This window comes from Nyctereutes procyonoides, unplaced genomic scaffold (genome assembly GCF_905146905.1).
Source record: "Nyctereutes procyonoides isolate TBG_1078 unplaced genomic scaffold, NYPRO_anot_genome, whole genome shotgun sequence".
Classification (NCBI taxonomy): Eukaryota; Metazoa; Chordata; class Mammalia; order Carnivora; family Canidae; genus Nyctereutes; species Nyctereutes procyonoides.
The window spans coordinates 19,508,810-19,532,391 of NW_026575051.1; the positions used below are offsets into that span (position 1 = coordinate 19,508,810).

Here is a 23,582-nt window from a genome sequence, read left to right on the forward strand (position 1 = left end):
TCTACACACAAAGTGTCCTCTCCAGTCCTTTGAACAATGATTTGGCTGATTTGAAGACCAATGATTGTACTGGCTATGTCTTGGTTCTGAGATACAGTGAGTGAGCTTAAATACAACTTAAATCTCCTCAATGTACTCTTATCCTGATTAGATGATCTTAATCACCTTAATATTTCTATATAGGATTTCCTATCTAAATAATTTGATGTCCTTTATACGTTCATATAAAATCTAAATTCTTCATTGGACCACATTTAATTCTGATTAAACTGAACACAATGGATTATCTTTATAAACTCAACAAAATACCTACAGTGGAATCATCACTGTGTAGTATACTTTAAGACAGAGTAGAAAATTAACTTCTTAAAGTCTATTATTCTATACAGAGGTATTTTTACTTGGCCTACCCAATGTTTATAAAAATTGTTACTTTGCTTCCAATATTTTAAAATTGGGACACTTGATATAAAAGTTCAGGCTTTCAGTTTTTTAACAATATAGAGCCCAAATTTCTGTGGGGTAGCCATGTACAAGATGGAGATAAGAAGTGTCTGCTTTCTTGGATTATGATTATTTTGGCATAGTCCCCACCCTTCCTCTTTCATTGATTTATGATACCAGCCTAGCACCTATGGGTATTTGAATTTGCAACCTCTAACTCCAGGCAGTAAGGTAGATGGTATGTTGGCTGTTCTATGTTCCAGTAGGAGTGAAGGCCCAAGAGACCAAGCTGCTGGATTACTTCCTATGCAATTATGTGCATCTTTTCTCTTTCAGCCTGAGAGGCTGGTCTGAGGCCAGATGCCCATGTCTACCTAGAGAATAGAAGTCAAGAAACAAGCTGCTCAGCCAGCCTCAGGCCTAAGCTTTGTGCTCCAGGGACAAAGGGAGCTCCAGAAGTTTCCACACAGTTCATCCCTGATCACTTGGGGAGTTGACATGGCCTACCAGTGTGACAACAAGAAAACTGGAGTGTTCTATCTGTGAGCAACTCATCTCCTGAGAGTACATGCTATAGGACTAGGACAGCTCATCCTGAACATTAGCATCAAGTCCCAGAAGAGAGAATGGAAAGCAGAAAGGATGATGATGCTGTGCAACCAACAAGGCATTAAATGTCTTTCTATGAAACAATATTTCAGTGCCATAGTTGCCTTTTTATAGGACTTGGTGGGACTATGTTGTGAGTGACTTGCTAGAACAGTTTCTCAAACTTCAGTGTATGTGCAGGATAGAGCTATAAGATTTAGCAAACAAAAACACAGAGGCCAAGGAAGATTTAAATTTCAGATTTGAAAGAAACAACAATTTTTTCAGTATAAGTATATCTCAAATATTGTATAAGATATATTTATACTAAAAATTAGTTACATTTCTGAAATTTAAATTTAGCCACATATGTTGTATTTTGTTTGGAAACCCCAAAGGGGGAGGCAGTATATAAAATACAGATTTCTAGGCCCCCACCAGTAGATACTCTGACATAGCAAGCACTGAAGGTGATGGTGAAGAGTTGGAGAACAATTTTCTGTACTCTTGAGCACCACAGGTGGTGATCACCAATAGAGGTGATCTTTTAATTCCATTTTGAGAACTACTTCTCTGGAGGTGACTGAGATACTAACAGTGTACTGTCTAGTCATCAAGGGCTCCAGGAGATGTTCAAAGAGGAGACAGACACTTGGAAGAATTCACTTCCTGACAATTTTGCCATGAGCTGCCTTGGGAGCCAACTTCATATGGAAGCCACTATAGAAAACTGCAGGAGGATACAGACATAGAAAATCAAGATGGGAATCTGTTATCAGATCCCCAGCAAAAAGATCATCCAACTCAGTGCAAGTTATTTTTTTTTAAGATTTTATTTATTTATTTGAGAGACAGATTGTGAGAGAGAACACAAGAGGGAGGAGAGGGAGAAGCAGGCTCACCACTGAGGAGAGTGCCTGATGCAGGGCTCAATTCCAGGACCCTGAGATCATGACCTGAGCTGAAGGCAGATGCTTAACTGACTGAGCCACCCAGGTACCCCTGCAAGTTGCATTTATGTTGAATTTTTCTTTTCCTTAGAAATATTTATCTTGTTCTTAACTTAGAACCTAGTGTGATAATAATACTCCATAGTTAAGATTTCTAGAGAAGCTGCTATTGTCCAGGTACCAGATTTTAGTCTCATTTACTTTCACAACAATTCTGAGTTATATGTTATTATTATAATTTCACAGACAAAGAAACTGAATCTTGGAGAATTTGAGTAAATTCTTCAAAGTCGCAGAGCTAATAACTCAAAGCCAGTTCCATTTGTGTCCAAACCTGAAAGTGTCAGAGATTATAGACTAAAGTAGAGAAATGAAGGCAAGACCCAGAATCAAGATGCCAAACAATATGCCATAAGTGAAGAAATGTAAACAGTAGAGTGCAATGCAGTCACATCACCAGATTAAGGGCAGAACTGGAGAGTTTGTTCTGGCCTTCCTAATAGTGGATGAAATATATTGAGCAACCTTCTTTGCAGAAGTCTATGTGGCATGGACATTCAAGCAAGAGAAATCCCAGAGAGAAATTAACTGTCCAAGTAAACTTGCTTTTTAAGTTGCACCATTATACTCACAGGAAAAAAGTAAGTTAACCCTTCAGACACCAAGTAATCTGTGCACAAGACTGGAATAGTTTATGGTATTGCTCCACAAATATAGGTTTCCTCAAATTGGAGAGCATTTTTCAGGTCAGAGTTAACTAAAGAGTTGTTCTGTTCACACCCAAATCCCAGTATAAAACCCCTTCCATTCCCACCAAAGGGGAAAAAATAGCACACTCAGCTCAGAGGACACAGAAAGACACATGGGTGAGGAACTGAGCCACATCCCACTGGTCAGCAGGAAAAGACATGGCATTTTTAAGAGTATGTTTAAGGAGGATGGGGGGGTCTGAAACTCCTGCATTAAGGCATTAAGCACTATCACATTATATTATAGGCATCAAGTTAACTAGGACTGGCTGCTGACATGGGTTTTTTGAACAACAACAGAAGAAAAGATTGAGATTGTCTGCAAAGCCTATGGAATGCTAATGCACACATGGGGAACACGGGTGTTAGGACAGGACACACAAAAAAGGTCAGAACTGAAGGAGGGAGTTCTGGTTACTCAGGCCAGAGCCCTCTCACAGCCTTTCACATGGCTCAGGAGTTTTACTCCATTCTGAGGGAGAACTGATGGTAGAGATTGCAGGTATGCTCTTTTACTTGCAGCTGTTCCCTATTTATCCTTAGGTTGAGTAAAATTACTTCGGCCCATAGCTTCAGTCATTCTAGACTAATACTTTCTTGATTTCAATTCCTAAATGAAAGAATTTGAGGTATTATGAAAGGCAGCTCTCTGAACCTGAGTAGACCACTGGTCATCATTCGATAGCAGTGTTCCCTATGGAAGGGGACTTTAAAAACTTGTCCTCTCTGGGTGTGCTACATGTTCCACGAGGAGCATACATACGTGCACACACGTGCACACAGAGCCAAGCAAAGTCAATGTGGAGGAAAAATTGAAACAGGTTGGGTTTTTTTGTTGTGGTTTTTGTTTTTGTTTTTGTCTTTGTTTTTAACAGGTTGTTTTAAAACCAGCAATACCCAACTTCTGCTTCATTTGAGAAGAGGAGCCAATGCCCCAGTGCTCTATCCCTTGAGGTCTCCTGCCTCTGGGGAAGCATCACTGAGGGCCAGAGTTAATCAAACCTGGCTGGCAGGGAGCAACAAAGACCTGACCAGGGAGCCAGCACATGCTGACACAACCAAGGTGCTGTTTCCTTAACTTTTAGCTTATTATTCACTGTGTGCCAGAAGGCTCTGTCATCCTGGGCATTTGTAATTAGCCCGCCATTCCTCATTTCTTACTCAGTTACAGAACATTTTCTTTCTTTGTGGACTAGTGGCCCCTTCTCTCCTGTACTTCCTTATTTTAGATTCCGAGCATTTCTCCAATTTCCTGAGGCCATTTAAGATTCTAATCACAGGTCTCACCTACCACACGGAACTCGGCACAAGTGACTTTGGGACATCATATAATATGAGGATGAATTACTATTCAAGATGCTAGCATGACTTCAGGAAACCTGGGCCATCTCTAAGACTCCAATCATCTTGAAGTGGCAGAGTTTAGAGCTGGAGCTGTCAATCAGAGATGATTTTGTTTCCCAGAGAGCATTTGGAACGCTCTAGAGACATTCCCAGTTGTCACAAACAGAGGGGGAGGGATGCTACTGATCTTCAGAGGGTAGAGGTCAGGAATGCTGCTGTACACAGGACAGCTTCTCACAACAAAGAATTAGTGTGTAAACTACTAATACTATCATGATTGAGGACCCCTAATCCAGACTAGTGCTATGGGTTGTGGAAACAACCCATGCCTGCTTTCCCTCAGTAAATCTCTAAATTTTGATGGAAAAACCACCAAAATATAAAAACATGCTTAATTACAGTAAGAATACTTTGACAGTCTTTACTAGGAGGATATGCATGTCTTTTTAAACATTTAAATCTGACATCACGCATTCCCAAAAATAATTACTAATTAGCATCAAATCCATTATCTCTTTAGCCCTCATAGAAACACAAGAAAGTAACATGGCTACTGATTCTGTTATAATTACACAACTGGAACCTTCCTCAGAGAAGTCCAGGTGAAGCTCAACCTTCCACATAGCCTGCATGGATTAACTGTGTCTCTAGCACACGTGTGAGCCATGGGAAAAGACATGAGTACATAAGCACGAGTTAGAGAGTGGAGACTTCTTAAATACCCACCTTTTCTGCAAGTATATAAACACTGAGAAAGGCACATCTCACTTGCACGTATACCTCTAGATCATTACCAATGAAATGCTCATTCATTACCAAGACTCTACCAGAAGGGAAAAAGATTCCGGGATTTCAAGAATATATTCTATGGACTACATCCATATACATTACTTTTGCCAGACAGGTGCTCAGAGAGTACATATTTTGAGCAAAGGAATAGATTTGTGGAATCACCTGCCCTAGTGTCATTAGCATTTATGGAACATCTGGGTGAATATATATAAATAGAAATGCTTTCCAAGTGCATTTATAGTTGGGCAGGATATTGTAACTTTGGTCTTCTGTTAGCTGGTAAGGCTCACTTTTCTTATAAAAGAAGCACTTGAACAGTCAGATCACATTACTTCCCAGCCCTTTTTACTCTCCATTCCAATTGGGTATGCTACAAATGATTCATGAGGAAAAACCACATATTTATGCAGGCAGCCGGCGGCTTGTGGGGAAGGGTTTAAGGCAAGCAGGGAATTTTGTGTGGAAATCAATTCTTTGCGGAAGTCAATGTATTATGGACATTCAAGCAAGAGAAATTCCAGAGAGAAATTAACTGCCCAAGTAAGCCAGCTCCTTGAGGTGTGCATCTATAATCACTAGAAAAAAAAAGTGAGTTAACCCTTCAGGCAGCTCTTAAATATACATTAGCTATTGAGTAGGGAGAGCTAGAGAACTGAAATTGGCCTTTAAACACAGAATTCCTTACAAAATTGATTCACAAACCAGAACAAATTCCCCTCAAATTAAATGGATGTTTCCAAAGGGCTTGTCTGCAGGGTTTTTCCACGGACTATCCTAAACAGGAGTCTGGTCATGGGAAATTTCCAGTACCTACAGAAACATGGGATAGTCTAGAGCTCTGGAAGTGAACACAGCCCCTTGCTGTTTGAGAGCAAAGACTTTCCAACCTGAGGCTGACATAAGTTATGTCTACTGAAAAGATGGAACCATGGAGCCTCTAGACAGATAGCAAGAAATCTCCCTAAACAGAGTCACAGATTCAAATGCTGGGGAGTCAAGGGAAGACAGCCTGGAAATGGAATGCTCTAAATGGGGGTACCTGAGTGGCTCAGTGGTTGAGCGTCTGCCTTTGACTCAGGTCATGATCCCAGGGTCCTGGCATTGAGTCCTTCATCAGGCTCCCCCTGGGGAGCCTGCTTCTCCCTCTACCTGTGTCTCTACCTCTCTCTCCCTGTGTCTCATGAATAAATAAATAAAATCTAAAATAAAAAGAAATAAAGAAAAGAATGCTCTAAATGCCATAGGTGAAGCACCAAAGAACCACACCACCAATCTCTTTGTGAAAAGCATGGCAAAGTAGACTACTTTTCAATACTCCTTTTCAATACTACTACCTAAGGAGTACTCAGAGGAATACCTCAAATTCCTCAGACACTGAAACAGGAATGGCACGCTTGACTATCCTATTGCCGGCAAAAAGACACAAAGCTCAGGTTCTGCTTCTGAGAGAAACTGTCCTGGGCTTGGTTCGGCTACAGCCTGGGCAGGGAGGCAGACAGACCACTCGTGGCTATGAAAGCTACAAAGGAATATCACACTTGAAATCCCCTTCTAGACACTTGACGGGATGAGCACTGGGTGTTATTCTGTATGTTGGTAAATTGAACACCAATAAAAATTAATTTATAAAAAAAAAAAAAAAAAAAAAAAAAAAAGAAATCCCCTTCTACTGTGCCAGGTTGAGGTGGCTGACTAGAAGCCAAGGCAAATTCCTTGCCTGGTGGCAGAGCATTGGGTCCTAGGCTCTGGGTCAGGGCAATTGGGAATAACATGTTACCATAAATCACTGCAGACACCTAAGGATCAATGGTTTCTTCCCTGCCTGTCTGCGAAGCCACAGATTTCAAAGTCAGACTCCTGTATATGAGAAGAGGTTAGGCTATGAGAAGTGGTTGCCCAGCAACTAGGATTAAGTCACCTTCTCCAAGTCCAAATAAGGGCTTTAGTTTAGTTAATGGTTTTGTCCCATTGTCAACATCCTGGTTTTGATATTGCTATGGCGAGGGTTGATATGGTGACAGTTATGGTTGTAGTTATGGTATTACTGAGGGATTGACAATGGTTATGGTGATAGTAATGAAGTTTTGGAATATAAGTGAAGTTTGGTGGGGTGAGGTCCAGAGCCAGATGACCAAGAAAGAATTCTTGAGACATCTTTGGTGCAAAATGGTTGTTTTAGTAAAGCTAGGAGACAGGACCCATGGGCAGGAAGAGCTGCTGCACCAGAGTTGTGAGGGGTGGCTGGTTATGCAAGAACTGGGGAAGGTAAGGAAAAAGGAGATTTCAAAAGGATTTTCATGCTAAGGAGGACCTACAAGATACTGGAGGCCTTGTCATTGTCAAGTTAAAGACTGCTTTTCCCTCTAGCAGAGCATTCACATTAAAACAACTGGAAGCTTCCTGAGGAATGTCATACATATCCCACTCTGGATGGGGGTCCTTTGTGGGATATCAGCTTGTGCTTTGTCCTCAGCTAGCCCTGTTCCCCATCAGTATCACGGGGGAAGCTGAAGGAAGGGCCCACAGGAACTCCTGTTTTTGCAACTTCTTCTAAGTCTAAAATTATTTCAAAATAAAAAACAAGAAAAGAAAAATCCCAAGATATTACAAAACTACAGTTACTTTTAAAAAAATATTTTGCCAGGCTGTAATAAAACTTCAAAGCAAGGAATGAGAAAAGGATACAAATCCTGAGTATACCCTAGACTTGATGACCTTCCAGTTAGGGGTAGTCTGACTGAACCACTTACATAGCAGGACACAGAAGTCACAACCCATGAAATGATTCCTCAGAGTACAGGAATGTTTCTCTCCTAAATACCAGAAATACCCTGGAAGAGGGAAGGTTTTCTTCCTATTTCACATATTACACATGCACACACATCATTGTTTGCATAGCTTCCTTATCATTCCTTTGGAACTACAGCGTATTTCTAAAATATAGTTTGCAAAGTACTCTGTGGATCACTCACATGGGATACACTTAACGAACTTGGTGTTTGCTCAATGACTGAAATGACCTTCATTGGCCCTAAGGGTCAAGAGAGGTTCATAATTTTTAAGTTTTGCCACATACACCAGTTACCACCTATGTCTTTAGTCATGATACATTCTAAACAACAGGATTCAAAAGAGACAGCATAGCACAACACCAGTGACATGCAGCTAAAAAACTGCAATGTATTGTGTAATATTTAACACTGAGAGATAAGTCCCACAGGATTTAAATGCTGGATCAGATAAACATCTTATTTTTCAGTGATCAGAATAATTGTGGGATCTTGGAATCTATTCTTTACTTTTCTCTTTCCTCCCTCCATTCTCTGATTATGGAACTCTACTTACATTCATTAATTCACTATACTTAATTTTTATTGAGCAACTACTATGCTTCAGATTCTGTGCTAGGGTCTAAAAGCTAATAAGCTAATGAAAAGACAACTGCAGAATTTTAAGGTCATCAAAGATGAAAATGCCAGGAATACACCTAATGAATATGTTTAATGAATCTACACTACCAGCTTAAACTAAAGCCTCCTTCTCAAAACATACGCATTGTTTTTTTGTTTTTGTTTTTGTTTTTACTTTCATAAAGTGAATATAAACAGAGAAAATAAATGGATAAAAATGGAAAGCATCTAATGAGAAACAAAGAACTTGCTTCAGACTCAGTTTTGTCCTTGCTGACTTGATACTGTTCACAGGTCAGTCTGCCAAAGCGCAGGCAACCTATCAGCTTTTTAGATGACCCCCAAGTCCCATGCACCTATAGCCAACTCAATGATGCCAGCAGACAAGTGTGCTACCCAGAGAAGCAAAGTCAGATGGGCATTACACCTGCCATTCAATGAAGGACTTAGATACATTCTAACCTCATGTGAGAAGATGAACTGGATAATCCTGAGGACCTATTTGACTCTGGGTATTTCAATGTAGTCAAGTTAAGCTGTGTGAGAAAGCATACAAAAACAGTTTTTGGGATGCCTGGGTGGCTCAGTGGTTGAGCGTCTGCCGTTGGCTAGGGTCGTGATCCTGGGGTCCTGAGATTGAGTCCCACATCAGGCTCCCTGCAGGGAGCCTGCTTCTCCCTCTGCCTATGTCTCTGCCTCTCTCTCTGTGTCTCTCATGAATAAATAAATACAATCTTAAAAACAACAACAATAGCAACAGAGTTCTTTAGGCCCTAAAGCTGTGGGCATAACGGCACAACAAGCCTCCTAGTCACCAACAAGTTAAATGCTACTCTTGTTGTTCTGGGCCTAGAGTTTGGTTTCCTTCAATCTAAAGCAGTTCTGCTTCCTTTCCTCACTGGCATATTAGCTGCCCCTATTAGGCACCTAAAATGGTGTGTAAGTGCTCTGCTTGGAATAAGCGTAATTAAGAGTCTGGAGGAAGGTTGAGGAGATAACCATGACTTTTATTAGGGGTTATTCAACTGAAGGTAATTAAAAACAAATGATCAGAGAAAGAGAGAAGATCATTTTCTTGGTTCCTCAGAAATCTAGCATAATTGCCACAATACAATAGATGCTCAGACAAATGTCCTGGAAGACTAAGGCCCTTAACCTCTCGGTAGATGATCCATCCATAGGTTAGACTCATTGTAAAGGGAAACTAAATGGCCTTCCCACTACTCTGATGTAACTCTTCATTCATGGATCTCTGGTTCAACTGTACTCAAAAAAAAAAAAAATCTTAAAGTGGTTATAGAGAAATTTACCAAGGAAAAGTAACGTTCAGTTGTACTACATAATGGGATATGCAAGATGATCAGAGTGTACTTTATTTGTCCTGGAATCTGACATGATCTCATATATCTCATGATTGCTGATCTCTCATTCTGAATACTCTTAAAGGGCAACAATATGATCAATTGATATAGTAAGATAATGAAGACTTAATAAGTAATTATTATTGGACTCGAGACAAAAATCAGCAAGCATAGCAGACAGCTCAGGAAGATACTGTAGTGTGCATTAAGCTAAAGGACCAGAAAATAATCAGTATCTACTTTGTTTTGCTACATATAGTTACTGCTTCAAAGAGTATTCACCGGAATTCTGAGAGAAATGATTACATTTATTCTAAAGCACTTGTTTAACATAAAATCATAAAGTTGTTTTTCAATACCAGTATGCCACAAGTAAACATGTTGTACCATCCGACTACTGCTGCCACTTCCAGATAACTTTTGTAGTGAATTTTATGGCCTCTCAGCTCTGACTTTCTTAGTGGAGCCAGATCTTACCTCTACAACGTTGGTGGGATTGAGGATATAGATCCCAGATGGTGTCAACATTTCAGGACTGGAGAGTCCCTCGGTGCCAGAAATACTGATGATCACATTGTTTCTTATTATATTTCCCTGTTCTGACCAGTCTAATTTAAGAAAAGATAAATCAAACCCAGGGGAATCACAAATATAATTAAAATTTACATAATAGTCTTGGTTCTACTAATACACATTATAGCTTAAATAATGCATATAAATATATATACGTATATTTAAAAAACATTTAGTATGTTCCACAATTTAAGATATCTAACATTTTGCCATCAGACCTGTCTATAAAATATATGACAATTTAAGTGGAGTGTAACTAGCTTTAAAACCAATTTACAGGGCAGCCCCGATGGCCCAGCAGTTTAGTACCAGCTTCAGCCCAGGGCATGATCCTGGAGACCTGGGATGGAGTCTCATGTCAGGCTCCCTGCATGGAGCCTCCTTCTCCCGCAGGCTGTGTCTCTGCCTCTCTCTCTCTCTCTCTCTCTCTCTCTCTCTCTTATGAATGAATAAATAAAATCTTTAAAAAAAAACAATTTACATATTTACCAGGTTTTTTTTCAGGGGCAGCCTCCCAAGAGATATATTTTATGTCCATGTCTGTACCTGAGAAAAAAAAAGGTCATGTTACTTCATTGAGCACACTTTATGCCACCCAGAAAAAATGAGGGATACAGCCACACTATTTCTTCTTTATTTAAATTTGGTTTTGTGTTTTTAATTTATGGACCAAAGAGATATAGATTATATGGGCTTTTTAGTTCTGGAGTACTATAGTGAATGCTAAGTTCATTTTAAACAGAATAAAGAACAAAGAAGTAGAGGTACAATTTTACTTCTTAGGAAGAGTCTTAAATGACTGTCTCTGGAGGGTATTATGCTGAGTGAAGTAAGTCAATCGGAGAAGGACAAACACTTTATGTTCTCATTCATTTGGGGAATATAAATAATAGTGAAAGGGAATATAAGGGAAGGGAGAAGAAATGTGTGGGAAATATCAGAAAGGGAGACAGAACATAAAGACTCCTAACTCTGGGAAACGAACTAGGGGTGGTGGAAGGGGAGGAGGGCGGGGGGGTGGGGGTGAATGGGTGACGGGCACTGAGGGGGGCACTTGACGGGATGAGCACTGGGTGTTATTCTGTATGTTGGCAAATTGAACACCAATAAAAATAAATTTATTATATAAAAAAATGTCTCCATAGTCAAATGCCATATATGCATGTGTCAGCTCCAATCCCTTCCCTAGCTGTTCATATCAGCCACAACTACCTGCACTGGTCTGGAATAGAGGAGAATAAAAGAGCATGGACCATGCCACAGAGACTGATTAGCCATGTATGTGGCATCAACAAGGAACAGCCCCACAGAACCTTCTCCTTTTTAGGTATCTAGGTATATGGGTTTCCATGTCATTTCATGAACTGGGTTTACAATCCCATTTTGCATGAAATTAAGCACTTTAGCTATACTGCACAAATAGAAAAAAACAAATATTCTATTTCATCACTTGTGGTATAATAGATGTCAAGAGCCTCAAATTCACAAAAAGCTCTAAAGGCTAAATTCCCCCTGCAGGTTTTCTTCCTTGCCTAGTTAATGTCTATTCCATACAATTGTTTTCTGCTACAGTAATGTTGTTAGTGTACCCTCCTGAATTTCTGCTCTGGGTTTCAGCAAACTTTTCCCTTACACAAACCAAGAGTAAGAATAGACAAAGTCAACCCTCCATCTGTTAGTTTAACTGCCCTGTAGGTGTTCTTTTCCAAACAAAAGAACTCCCTGCACCTGATTGTCACTATTGTCTTTAGTTCTTTGTCTTTTAGAGCTGGAGTTTGTTTTAAAGCAAGCTTATATGATCCATATTTTCTCACTGAATAGTTTCCCTCTCAGGATTAGGAACTTTAACAATCTTAACAGACTGTTCTTAAATGAAACACATATGTGTTCCCAATGATGATATCACAGAATTAATTTAAATATAAAACACTATTTAACAAATATAGACTGACTTCCATTTAAAACCTCTGATTTCCTTTTGTATTTCAGTGTATTCAAATACCTTTTGTTTACGAATTCATTCATTTCTTTCAACAAATACACCTACAATGCACTGATTAATGTGTACTAATTAATGTGCTCCATGCTAAGGAAACTGTGTTCACATGAAATCTGGTGGTACAAATAGACATCAATCAGATGATCAGAAACATGAACATGATATGTAATTTTAAATCAATAAATAATGACTGGTGCTCAAAGAGCTTAAATAAAGGTCCTTGACTTGGGAGTGTGTGGGAGAGAACTTCGTAGGAGGAGTCCGACGAGAGGAAAAGAGTTTGTGCAAAGGCCTTGAGGCAAAAAAAAAAAAAAAAGTGACCTTTTGAAAGAATTAAAACAGTCCAGTGTAGCTTGAGTACAGAGGAATAGCAAAAGAGCAAGACAAGTTTAAAAACCTTAATAGAGACAAAAATCACTAAAGGAGTCTTCTAAGTCAAGTTGAGGGCTTAGAATTGTATCCTAAGAGCAATAAGAAATTCTTAAAGAGTTTAAAACATAGGAGTGATATGATACAACTTGAGTTTTTTAAAGGATAATTCTGGGTTCTACAAGGGGAATGAACTTTAGGAGAAAAAAGTAGATACAAGTGATCAAGCAGAAGATTCTCAAATGTGAGCTTCTTTAGCAAGCCATGGGAGAAGCTAAGAACAGAATTCAGGATTTTTAACTCCCTGTGAACATCAAGGCTTGACATTCCTTGAGACTGTATAGAGATTTATTTATGTGACTTTGAATTATTGTGAAAATTGCTGAAAGTATATCTGAAAACCTCCCCTTTCATATTTATTAACCTTAATTGAAATGTCATCTTTAAAAGATCAGTTTCCTCGTGATTAAGTTTAGGGAACTAGTTAGTCATGGGTAAATTTAAATTCAGAATTTTAACTATGTCCTACTTCCAATGATCAGAGGCTAAAGTTTTTATAGATTGGGAATTCAAATTTTGGTAAAATTCCTTTCAAAAAACGATTTGTCCTAATCAAGAATGCCTAAATGAAACAAGCTCATCTCTTACCCACTAGCAGTGCATGGCCTAAAATATTATAGAATATATTACTGTCCACCTTCAGGCCCAAGGTCCTTGACATGCTGAGGCCTCTATTGAAGGAGCTCCACACTGTGCAGCCTTGTACATAGGAATCTGAAGAGGAAAGAGTAAGGCAAACATTTGAAGTGAGTCTTGATGGCTCCTCAGATTCTGTTGATCATTTCCAAAGCAAACTGTAATATAACTGAGAACATTCTCCCATACAATGATGAAAATCAGGAAATGAGGAGTTGGAAAAAGAAATCAAATCAAGAAGATGGGTAACTCAGGCCAATGTCCCTCAAAGATACCAGAGATAAGCAAAGTAGAATCTGAGAGTCAGGTGCTAGAAAGAAGAAAACCATCTGAGAAAGAGACAGTATGGCCAAACTACCAAAGGACTCATGGCTGTCAGGGTTTCCAATTGACTAGCATCTTTGGTATCTATTCTTATCACAATATGGCTGACAGTGGCTAATGAGAAGTCAAGGACAATATAAAGAGTATTTCTGAAGGAACAAATCTGATCTTTGCAAATCACATCTTCCATAATAAGAAGATACAGTCATTATTTCTTCAAGCTATGACATAATTTTTTTTTAACTTGCCAGGGAATTATATTCTTGGCCCAAGACAGCCAGAGATTCTTATTGCAAAATGTAAGCAAAGACAGAGGTTGACCTGAGGATCATGACTCTCACATTTGAATGTGGTAGGTTTAAGACAATGAAGGGCAAGTACTTATATTGTGCCAAAAAAAATTGACACTTAGGAAAATCATTACCCTGGCTCCATGGGCATATTTTATCCCCCCCCCCATCAAGTTATGTCCACTGGATCAGTTGATAAATACATATTTACTGAGTATTGACTATGTATTTCAGGAATTGGGCATTTTGCTAGAGACAAAGGTCAACAAAACTAAGTAAATTCTGCACTTGTGTATCTTATTTTGATGTAGGAAGCTTACATTAAAATAATAATGGTGGCAGCCCCAGTGGTTCAGCGGTTTAGCACTGCCTTTGGCCCAGGGTATGATCTTGGAGACCCGGGATCCAGTCCCACGTCAGACTCCCTGCATGGAGCCTGCTTCTCCCTCTGCCTGTGTCTCTGCCTCTCTCTCTCTCTCTCTCTGTGTGTGTGTGTGTGTCTCTAATGAATAAATAAGTAAAATCTTTAAAAAATAAAATAGAATAAAATAATAATGGATAATTAAATGATAAACCCTGATAAAGGAGTTTTGTATTATTCTCAGGTAGGGAGATATATTATATAAATATCAAATGTTTGAAGTATTGAAAAAATTACTTTGCTTCATGGAATAATTTGACTTTTCAGTTAGAGCTATCCAGTAAATTCTCAACTATAATGTCACTATAGACACAGAGCCTCCACATTCCCCTTGAACTCAGCTCCTCTGGTATGGTACCCTCACATTACTCACCAATAAGTTAACCCATCCATACCTACCTCTGTAGGAAACACTGCCTGTTGCAGACTTTTCCTGGCTCCAGATCTCTACTATATCATTCATTCAATTAGGTCTGCCCACTCGAACAATCAATAAGTACTAATGATTAGAGCTATTGTGGGCAGAATTCAGGGATTTACCTGCACAAGTAGCAAAGATTTCAACAACTTTTAACTCCCCTGGCTGGAGGCAACTGGCCACAGATGGTTCAAGAGTCTTCAGGGCATGAAACAATAAAAGATTCTCTGGCAAGCATGCCAGAAGTTTCTAACCCTTCCCAGGAAAGACAATTGCATATTAACAGGGACCTATAGGGGATAATGTATTCATTCAGCGATTTTCAAACCTTTTAAAGCACTGAACCCTTTTCAACTAAAACCAAATTTAAAAAATAGATAAAACTGTAGATATTCTGAAGCAGGCTGGCAGAGGCAGATTGACTTTTGAGCATTTGTTTATGTTCAACTGAGAACTCATATGTGACGGCTATCCTGATTTATGAAGAACTGGTTCCACATCAAACTTTCTGCAGCATGATAAGCACCAGGAGACCGAAGAATTAGAGAGTAGGGCACAAAGATACTGATCATCCCAATGTGCTAGGGGAGGAGCCATATTAGGAACCATCTCCCTAAATGAATGTCAAAAATAAATAATGTGGAGGAGATCTGGGAAATTAGTATAAATAGACATCCTTGGTGTGCAGACAATTTGAGATGTGGAAAAAAATGCTGCAGGTGACAATATTCTGCCCTCAAGGACCTCAAGGATTACTTTGTCTTAGCCTGCTGAAATCCTAGCATCTCTCAAGACTCACCTGAACCTCCAAGGAGGCCCTGATACTCTTTGTTAGACATCACTCCCAGAGCACCATCCCTTTCAAGGAAGGCAAAGCTTGAACGTGTGGGTATTGGAGGAGCTGGGGGTTGGGAGGATGATTCAGAAAGGAAGCTGCTATCCTCATTACTTAGCATCTCTGCATGTCTGCATGTGGTATTGGGCTTTTGCCCTGGATGCTTCTATGTCTCTCTAACTTTGGTTTCAGAACCTTTCTCTATATCTGGTTACATGCTTCCTTTCTGGTTCTGGTTTTGTTTTTCATCTAGTTGTTCTCACCTGCATTTGCTGTTTCCTGCTCCCTTCCTATATCTCTATTTTTTAAAAAATAATTTATTTATTCATGAGAGACACAGAGAGAGAAAGAGACACAAGCAGAGGGAGAAGCACACAAGGAGCCTGCTAAGGGACTCCATCCCAGATCCTGGGATCATAACCTGAGCTGAAGGCAGACGCTCAACCACTGAGCCACCCAGGCATCCCCATTCCTGTATCTTTAGCTCTGGCCAAGATCTGCACACTCTGGCTACTCCATGGCACCCAGGAAAAGTATCTGGTTCTCAGCCCATTCTCTCCCATTTTCCCGGATGGAAGATATCTTCAAGTTAGGACAACTTCGTATGGAAATGCTTTCTTCTGTGCCTGGGCTCTCATAGCACAGATTATTTATAGTACTCAGTATCAGTTTGCCTGTAGTCAAAAGCTAGTAAATGACAGAAGCGGGATTCAAAACACTGATGTGTGTGGTTCACTCCATGTCTATTATACCTCTACTGATGGTTGTCACAGGGTACTCCTTGGACTTCTTGTTCTAGAATCACAAAGTTTGCTTTTAAAAATTCAGATTGCGAGGCCTAGCTTAGACCAGAATTTTTCAGGGCAGAATGTATAGCCCTAAATTTTAGTGAACTCCCCAAATAATTTTTGTTAAGCACACTAAAATTTGAGAACCACATATCTAGAGTATAATTATCCACCTTTGAACTATCACGTCCCCATATGTCACCTATCATGACCCCTGCATGCAAAGCCTTGAGCAAAGAAGAAGAGAGAAAAATGAGAAGTCATAAGCCTGGACCTGCTTACCTCTCATAGCTCCCACCAGAGTCAGTGAGCTCACATGCTTACGGAAGGCTTGCCCCAGATCCCGAAACTGCACTCCCCTCAGCCGGACCCAGCTGGGCTCCTCTGGTAAAGACTGAACGATGACTCTGGCCCCCAGATCCCTGGATCCCAACATCTTCTCACTCTTGGAATATAAACAGTCCTGCAAATTCCCTGAAACACAGAATGAAGTCAGGGTTGGGGGGGGGGAACTGAAGCATGTGCAACGTGCTTCTAGACAAATCATCTGGTATGAAAGGTACTGTAAGTGCAGAGGATAAACCATTATTGTTTGTTCACTTAATAATCTTATTTCCCTTTTACTTTGGTTTTCCTCTTTGGATTATTAATTAAAACATCCAATAACTAGGACATGATGTTGCCTTTACTCTATTATTTCCAGAAGCCCCCAAATCAATCACCTTAATTATTGTCACAAAGAGGCTGGCTATAACCCACAAACTCAACCTAAATAGATGCTTATTTCAATCCAAAAGATCCCCTCGAGGGCGTGTGCAATAAAATGACCTTCTCGTGGTTGATAATTGTAGGGCAGAAATGTGAGCACTGAATGTAATCACAGCTCTTTTTAGTCTTTAGCTGTCCAGTGGGGTTTCCTCTTTATTTTGCTGCTTTGTCATTTGGGGACTTAGCAAACTACTAAATGCAGAAATGGCAAAGGGCTCCAGAGAAGTAACTGAGTGGTATCCGCCCCACTCCCATCCCCACCACCTCCTTCCCAGACAGTTCCCTAGTGAGGACAACACCCTGCATTATACTCAGCTACCTTTGCTGTATTGTAACCTCAGGATCCGGGATGCTTTCATTGACACATGGCATTTGGTGGTGTGAACTAACCTCAGAATGGATAAGAAATCATACTCTGAACTATTTCTTTATTATCCATGCTAATAAACCAAAGGGCCACAAATATGAAATGATGTATCATTCCACAGTGAATAATTCACAGTAAATTTGCTTATACCCAGGAATAAATATATAAGAGGTAAATGAAGAGATGTTTCATATTTGCAAGATTTATCACAATTTTGATGATTTCTACCTGGGATCCATGATATTTTGAGTGGCCTGGACCCATATTTATTTGGCTACCTCATTTCCATACTTCAGCCCCACACAAAGAAAGGGCAAGTAATATGTAATTCTTTCTAATAAATGTCTATGGATTTGTTTTACTTTGAGGATTGTGTAATAACATTGAAGAGTTGTGATGAAATCAGGGGTTTTTCCATTAGGAGCCAACAGATTTATAATGGCTGAGATCGAGAAGTATGGTCTCTCTAGCAGCATAATCAAATGCAGTGTTTTAGACAATATGACCTGAGAATGCCTATATGAGGAGTATTAAGATAGTCTGAATAGAATGAATATCCAATTTTATCAAAATTGTTAAGTTTGTCAATCATTGAATTCAAACCCACAGTATCCAAACCTTTTTCAGAATGATATGTTTGTGAGCTAGGCGACTGGGTGGTGGAGGGTAGAGTCAAAGTCCCTCTCACCCAACTACATTCCAACATTATACCTACATGCATCTATATGTAGACATGATTCAAATCTTTAACTCCAGCCATGACATTTCTTCCAGGCCCCAGACACTACCAGGCACCTCTGCTCAGGTCCTGGCCTGGCATCTGTCTCGACATGTACAAAATTAAAGTCATGATCTGTAGCCTCCCACTCCAAAAGCTGTTCCTCTTCCCATCTCACTAAATAGCCTCATCATCCATCCAGAGCTCATGCCTGGGAGTCATCCTTGACACCCACACCATCCTAAACCAAAGTTGACAAATGATATCTTCACAACATGTGAAAGCCTCATAATCTACAGCCTGGGAAACCAAAACATAACCTACTAAACTAACCATCCCTGAAATAGATGTTTAATAGGCACATCAGTGTGATTCAGTGCCTGTTATTCTTCTAGAAGATAAATTGACTTTTTCAACCACTTACTTAAAGTATGTGGTAGTTCACTCAGAAAACAAACTCTAAAAGTAGGGGTTGGGGGTAGGGACAGACACAAGAACCCAATCAGTCTAATCAGTAAGAATGTGCTGCCTGGGTCTGTGATTCTAGCATTAAACTGTTTTCCTGAGAATTTTAGAAGGGCCCTAGAATGAGAATTAAGACTTCATTACAAATTTCCTTGGAAATTTAATCTGACTCTCTGAATTTAATTATTTAACAGGATTTTTTTTCCCAGAGAAATAATTTCACAAGTGGACACTTGTTTACCTCATTCCAGGGCTGTGGAAGGTAGGAGATGAAATGACAATTTATCAAAAGCATTCTGAAAACTAAAGAATATTATGGACATACAAAGGTTAAGGGTTTGTTCCATTTGAAAGAAGTTGACAATACTAGATATTGTTTGAGAGTAAGAACATTTTTTTCACTCATTGACTTTCCAGAAAAAATCTTTCTCTACCTTCTGAATCACTGGCCTCCTGGCATGAAGCAAGGTGCTTCATCCTCTCAGCAGTGAGATTTCCTTGTATGGTAATACTCCTGCTGAGCAGCACTACTGTGACTTTTAAAACATGGAGTACTCCAGCCACCCAATTCTCTGTGAAGTTGTGAGAGTATCTGAAGAAAAAAAAAAAAAACATGGAAGACACATCTGAAGATATTCCTCCAAATCTTATTAGAATAGTAAGCCACTAGATTAGCCTAATTCTCCTTTGGGAGTCTATTTCTTTACAAACTCAGACACAGAAGAGTTGAATTATAGGCACAAGTATGTGAAAATTAGGTGCATTGCATCGTAAGACAGAAGTTGCAGAGTCTTACAGGAAAAACTTATTTAAGAAGTCTAAATTTTTCAGGGATGCCTGGGTAGCTCAGCTGGTTAAACATCTGCCTTCAGCTCAGGTCATAGTCTCAGAGTCCTTGGATCGAGCCCCACATCAGACTCCCTGCTCAGTGGGAAGTCTGCTTCTCCCTCTCCCTCTGTCCCTCCCACTGTGCTCTCTCATTCTCTCTCTGTCTCATATAAATAAATAAAATCTTTTTAAAAAGTCTAAATCTTTCAAAAGTTTCATGCTAATTTTCTTATAAACACATCTAGCATTATTTACTGTAAAAATACACCACTGAAAGACAAACAAGTGTCCAGACACCAACACAGTTAAAAACTCATCTTCTGAGCAGCTGGGTAGCTCAGCAGTTGAGCATCTGCCTTTGGCTCGGTCATGATCCCAGGATCCCGGGATCGAATCTCGCATCAGGCTCCCTCTGAAAAGCCTGCTTCTCCCTCTGCCTATGTCTCTGCCTCTCTCTGTCTGTGTCCCTGGTGAATAAATAAATAAAACCTTTAAAAATAGTCCTCATCATCTGTCTAAACAGAGCCAAGCTGATGTTCATTACCTCAAAGGTGACCTCAGATAAAGGTCTGTATTGTGCACAGCTTCCACAATAACAATCTCTTCCATGGGTTTGGCACCTCCAACACCTATTCTGCTGATGATGACAGCTTCATCCCCAGGGTGCCAATCCACAGCATCCTCCAGAGCCAGTACTGTGTCACTGGCATAGGCAGCTGCTTGAAGATGGGTGAAAGTCACTTCTGGTAGCAAACCTAAAGCCGAACGAGGAAAACTTGCCTTACACATTTTAATAGTTAATATGAGTATCATGTTTTTCAACCAAGGAATCCTTGAAAGAAGAGCCTGGGAAAACAAGCTTCAGGCTTGATAAGCATCAATGCTTTTACTTTTTCTTGGATATTAGTTTTCTCATCTGCTACATGTTGCGATAAACATAATGTAGGATTGAATATAGCATGGGATGAAAACAGGAATTGGAGTCAGACTCAACTGACAATTGAATCAGTTTTGCCATGTTCTAACCAAGGGTAATATACTCAAGGATGGGCTCCAGTTTCCTTAGTTACAAAGCAGAAGTAGTGAGACCTTTCCCCACAGAGGGTTAAGAGGTCTAAATGCGAGGACTCTGAAACATTTAGCTTGGCCCTTGCACATAATAGATCTAAAACATATTTTAGTCTTTCCCTTCCTGGCATCACATTGTTTAGAGAATAAAATTGTACTACCTATTTCTTATTCCAAATAATATTAAATGGCTATTAGGCTCTCTGATGTAAAAGTTCAAAACAGATCTCTAATCTGAAGACTGCAACTCAGTTTACAAATAGGGTTAGTAGAGTGTGGAATCAAAATTACCTTGGATTGGTTGTTCTCAGTCTTGATATATCAAATGATCCCTTCAAACTCTAAAGTGGGTGTGTCCACAATGGGTTTGCTGAGCAAAGTTGAACTTGAGACTCCAGAAATCTTGATTTATATCAGGCTCCAGCTCATCCATCTGATCCTCCCCATGCCAGTATACTCCTTAACTATCATAGATTCAATAAGGTAGTCTGTCTCACAGTTTACTCTGGCCTTTCCCAACAAGGGTCAAGGCAAAGACTTTCTTCAAGCCATTATCTGAAGCCATACCCCAGAAAATACATGGCTTATTCCCAACTCCTTCTTCTTTCCTCAGTACATTTCCTTCTTCCTTTGCAATAGATCATAATTTACCTTTAGCCCACAGCAACTTACTGTCCTCCCTTTTTGCACTAAAGCAAAGTAATAATACTTGAATCTCCAACTACAGAGGTAGCTGACAATAAATCATTTTCAAATTATTTTAAACTTCCCTCTTTATTTATGTGCCTGTGTGTGCATGGGCACTTGTACCAATAACGTTGTTCTAGGCTTAGAAGGGTCCCTAGGTTAATAATGTAATTTCTGAAGTTTACTTGGGCAATAATTTTATCTTGAAATAATTTACAGAGTTCAGAATTTCTAATTATAGGGCAGGTAGAAATTAAGACATAAATCATCCCAAAAGAAAATAATTTTAATTTTATTCCCTGTTTGTATGTTTTAACCTTTGGGAACACTAACATAAAATAAAGTCTATTTATATGTATATGGATATATATGCAAATTTCTATGATCTGTTCTTGAATGTCCACACAGAAAATTTTCTGCCAAGCATAGAAAATGTTTATCAAAGACAAGATGCTCTTAAACTCTGTGATCAATTGTTCACAGTAATAAATCAATATGCAAAAAACACCTACTCTCCACCTACAAACATGCAGGTTATAAGTGACGGAACCTAGAGTAGAGTATGTGATATTTTTCAACTCATCATTATAAATAATAGTCACATCAGAATGAATGAAAAAGTCACAGAGCATCTTTGAAGTACATTTTTGACTATTAACATAAACATATGTCCTTTCAATTGTTGACAGAGTTTCTGGAAAGCAGTAAAATTATCTCATAACTTATTCACTCTCATGGCAAAATAATACAAATCTATGTGTATGACCGAAACATTGAGCTTGGATATTTCATCAATGCTAGCAGCATCTTTCCAGCTATGTGGTGGATACTGATGTTTGGATGAGCTACTGTTTCCTCAAACTCATGAATGTCAGAATAATTATAACAATTACCTGAGCTAGACCCTCTGGATATACCTTTTTCTCTTCTGATCATTCTGTATTTTTCTTTTTTAAAAAACTTTGCAAAGTTATTTTAGCTACATCCCTTCTTTGCTTACAACCCACAGAATCTGCCTACAATACTCAATAGTAACAAACCCCCAAATTCCCCTCTTGATTCTTAAGACTCTGTAATCTGACTCTACTTTATTGTCTTTGACTGTAATAAACTCTTTATTTCAGGAAGCCAAGTCTGTTTACCTCTTCTCATTTAACGGGATCATTCCTTCCTCTATCCCTTTACCCATTCTATCCCCTTCCACCTATATGCCTGGCCTTCCTTCCTTCTTCTAGTCTTCCAAAATGAAGCTCAAGCCCCACTTCTTCCATCGGACTTCAGGGAGCACTTCAGTCTGTGATGATGTCCACCTCCTCCTATAGACCTTGTAGTGATGTGGGGTTCGTATTTGAGCAAAAGATTTGTTTATACTTGGGATTTAGTCATGCCCAGGTTTGTGGCTAGTCAGTGGGCCACTTGTTGGAGTTGCTTTTCATGAGAGGAGAAGCTTATAAAAAGGAGCAGATGGAAAAACAGGTTGATGAGGTCTGTCTCAGATATAGGCCTTCTTTCCTGAGCCCATGGACCCATGACTGAGCTGGAGAACTCTCCAGGTGGCTTTTGCACCTGATGCTTCTCTGCCTGGAACTCTAGCACTAACTCACTCTGCCTCCTTCTTCAGCATTATCTTCAGCTTGGTTCCCTGGAGAAGCCTCCAAGACCACCTGACTGGGTCCAACCTCTTGGTATAATCTGTCACATCATGGTGCTTTTCTCCTTTCTAGCACTTAACACACTGCAGTTTGACTTCTTACTGTAATTCTGTTTGTCTTTCCTAGTGCACAAGACAGCAGGAACTATACCTACATTTGCTCACCACCATAGCATCAGAGCCTGTCACAGTGTTTAGCATATCATGGGTGTTCAGTAGATGTGTGCTGAATGAGGAAAATCATGACTGCGACATGGAGAAACATGCACCCCAAAGCTTTGGTGTCTGGGTGACCAGGTGGAACCCCAAGTGGCAAAGAGAGGTGGTCAGTACACTGTATCATGGGACACAACACTCCCACAATACTCAGGGGTTTGACCACCTGAGTGCCAGTGAAAGCTTATACCCTCAGCGTCCATGTGGGGAGTACTCTCATGGCACGGACTCACAGTAGGAGCAGCAGGCCAGCCCTCAGCATCTTCCTGAAGGGAGGACAATGACCAAGGAAGCCAAAATGGAGGAAAAGTGCACGAAAGAAGTCTCACGGTGACTGCAACAGACAGACTAGTTGATGAACTCACATGACATTTGTCATGACAATACCTATAACAAGCATGGGGGAATACTGAAAAGTGCTGGAGATTCTGTGAGAGTTGGGGGTAGGGGAGGGCAATAAATT

General features: G+C 39.7%; 1 protein-coding gene across 1 annotated transcript in view; it reads right to left on the reverse strand.

Moving 5' to 3' along the window:
- Positions 1 to 23,582, reverse strand: part of PKHD1 (PKHD1 ciliary IPT domain containing fibrocystin/polyductin) — a 459,739-nt gene that overhangs the window by 253,454 nt on the left and 182,703 nt on the right. The window contains 6 exon segments of the mRNA XM_055330173.1: positions 10,116 to 10,246; positions 10,701 to 10,757; positions 13,228 to 13,353; positions 16,634 to 16,825; positions 19,104 to 19,261; positions 20,042 to 20,252. Of these exon segments, the coding sequence (XP_055186148.1) occupies positions 10,116 to 10,246; positions 10,701 to 10,757; positions 13,228 to 13,353; positions 16,634 to 16,825; positions 19,104 to 19,261; positions 20,042 to 20,252 (875 nt within the window).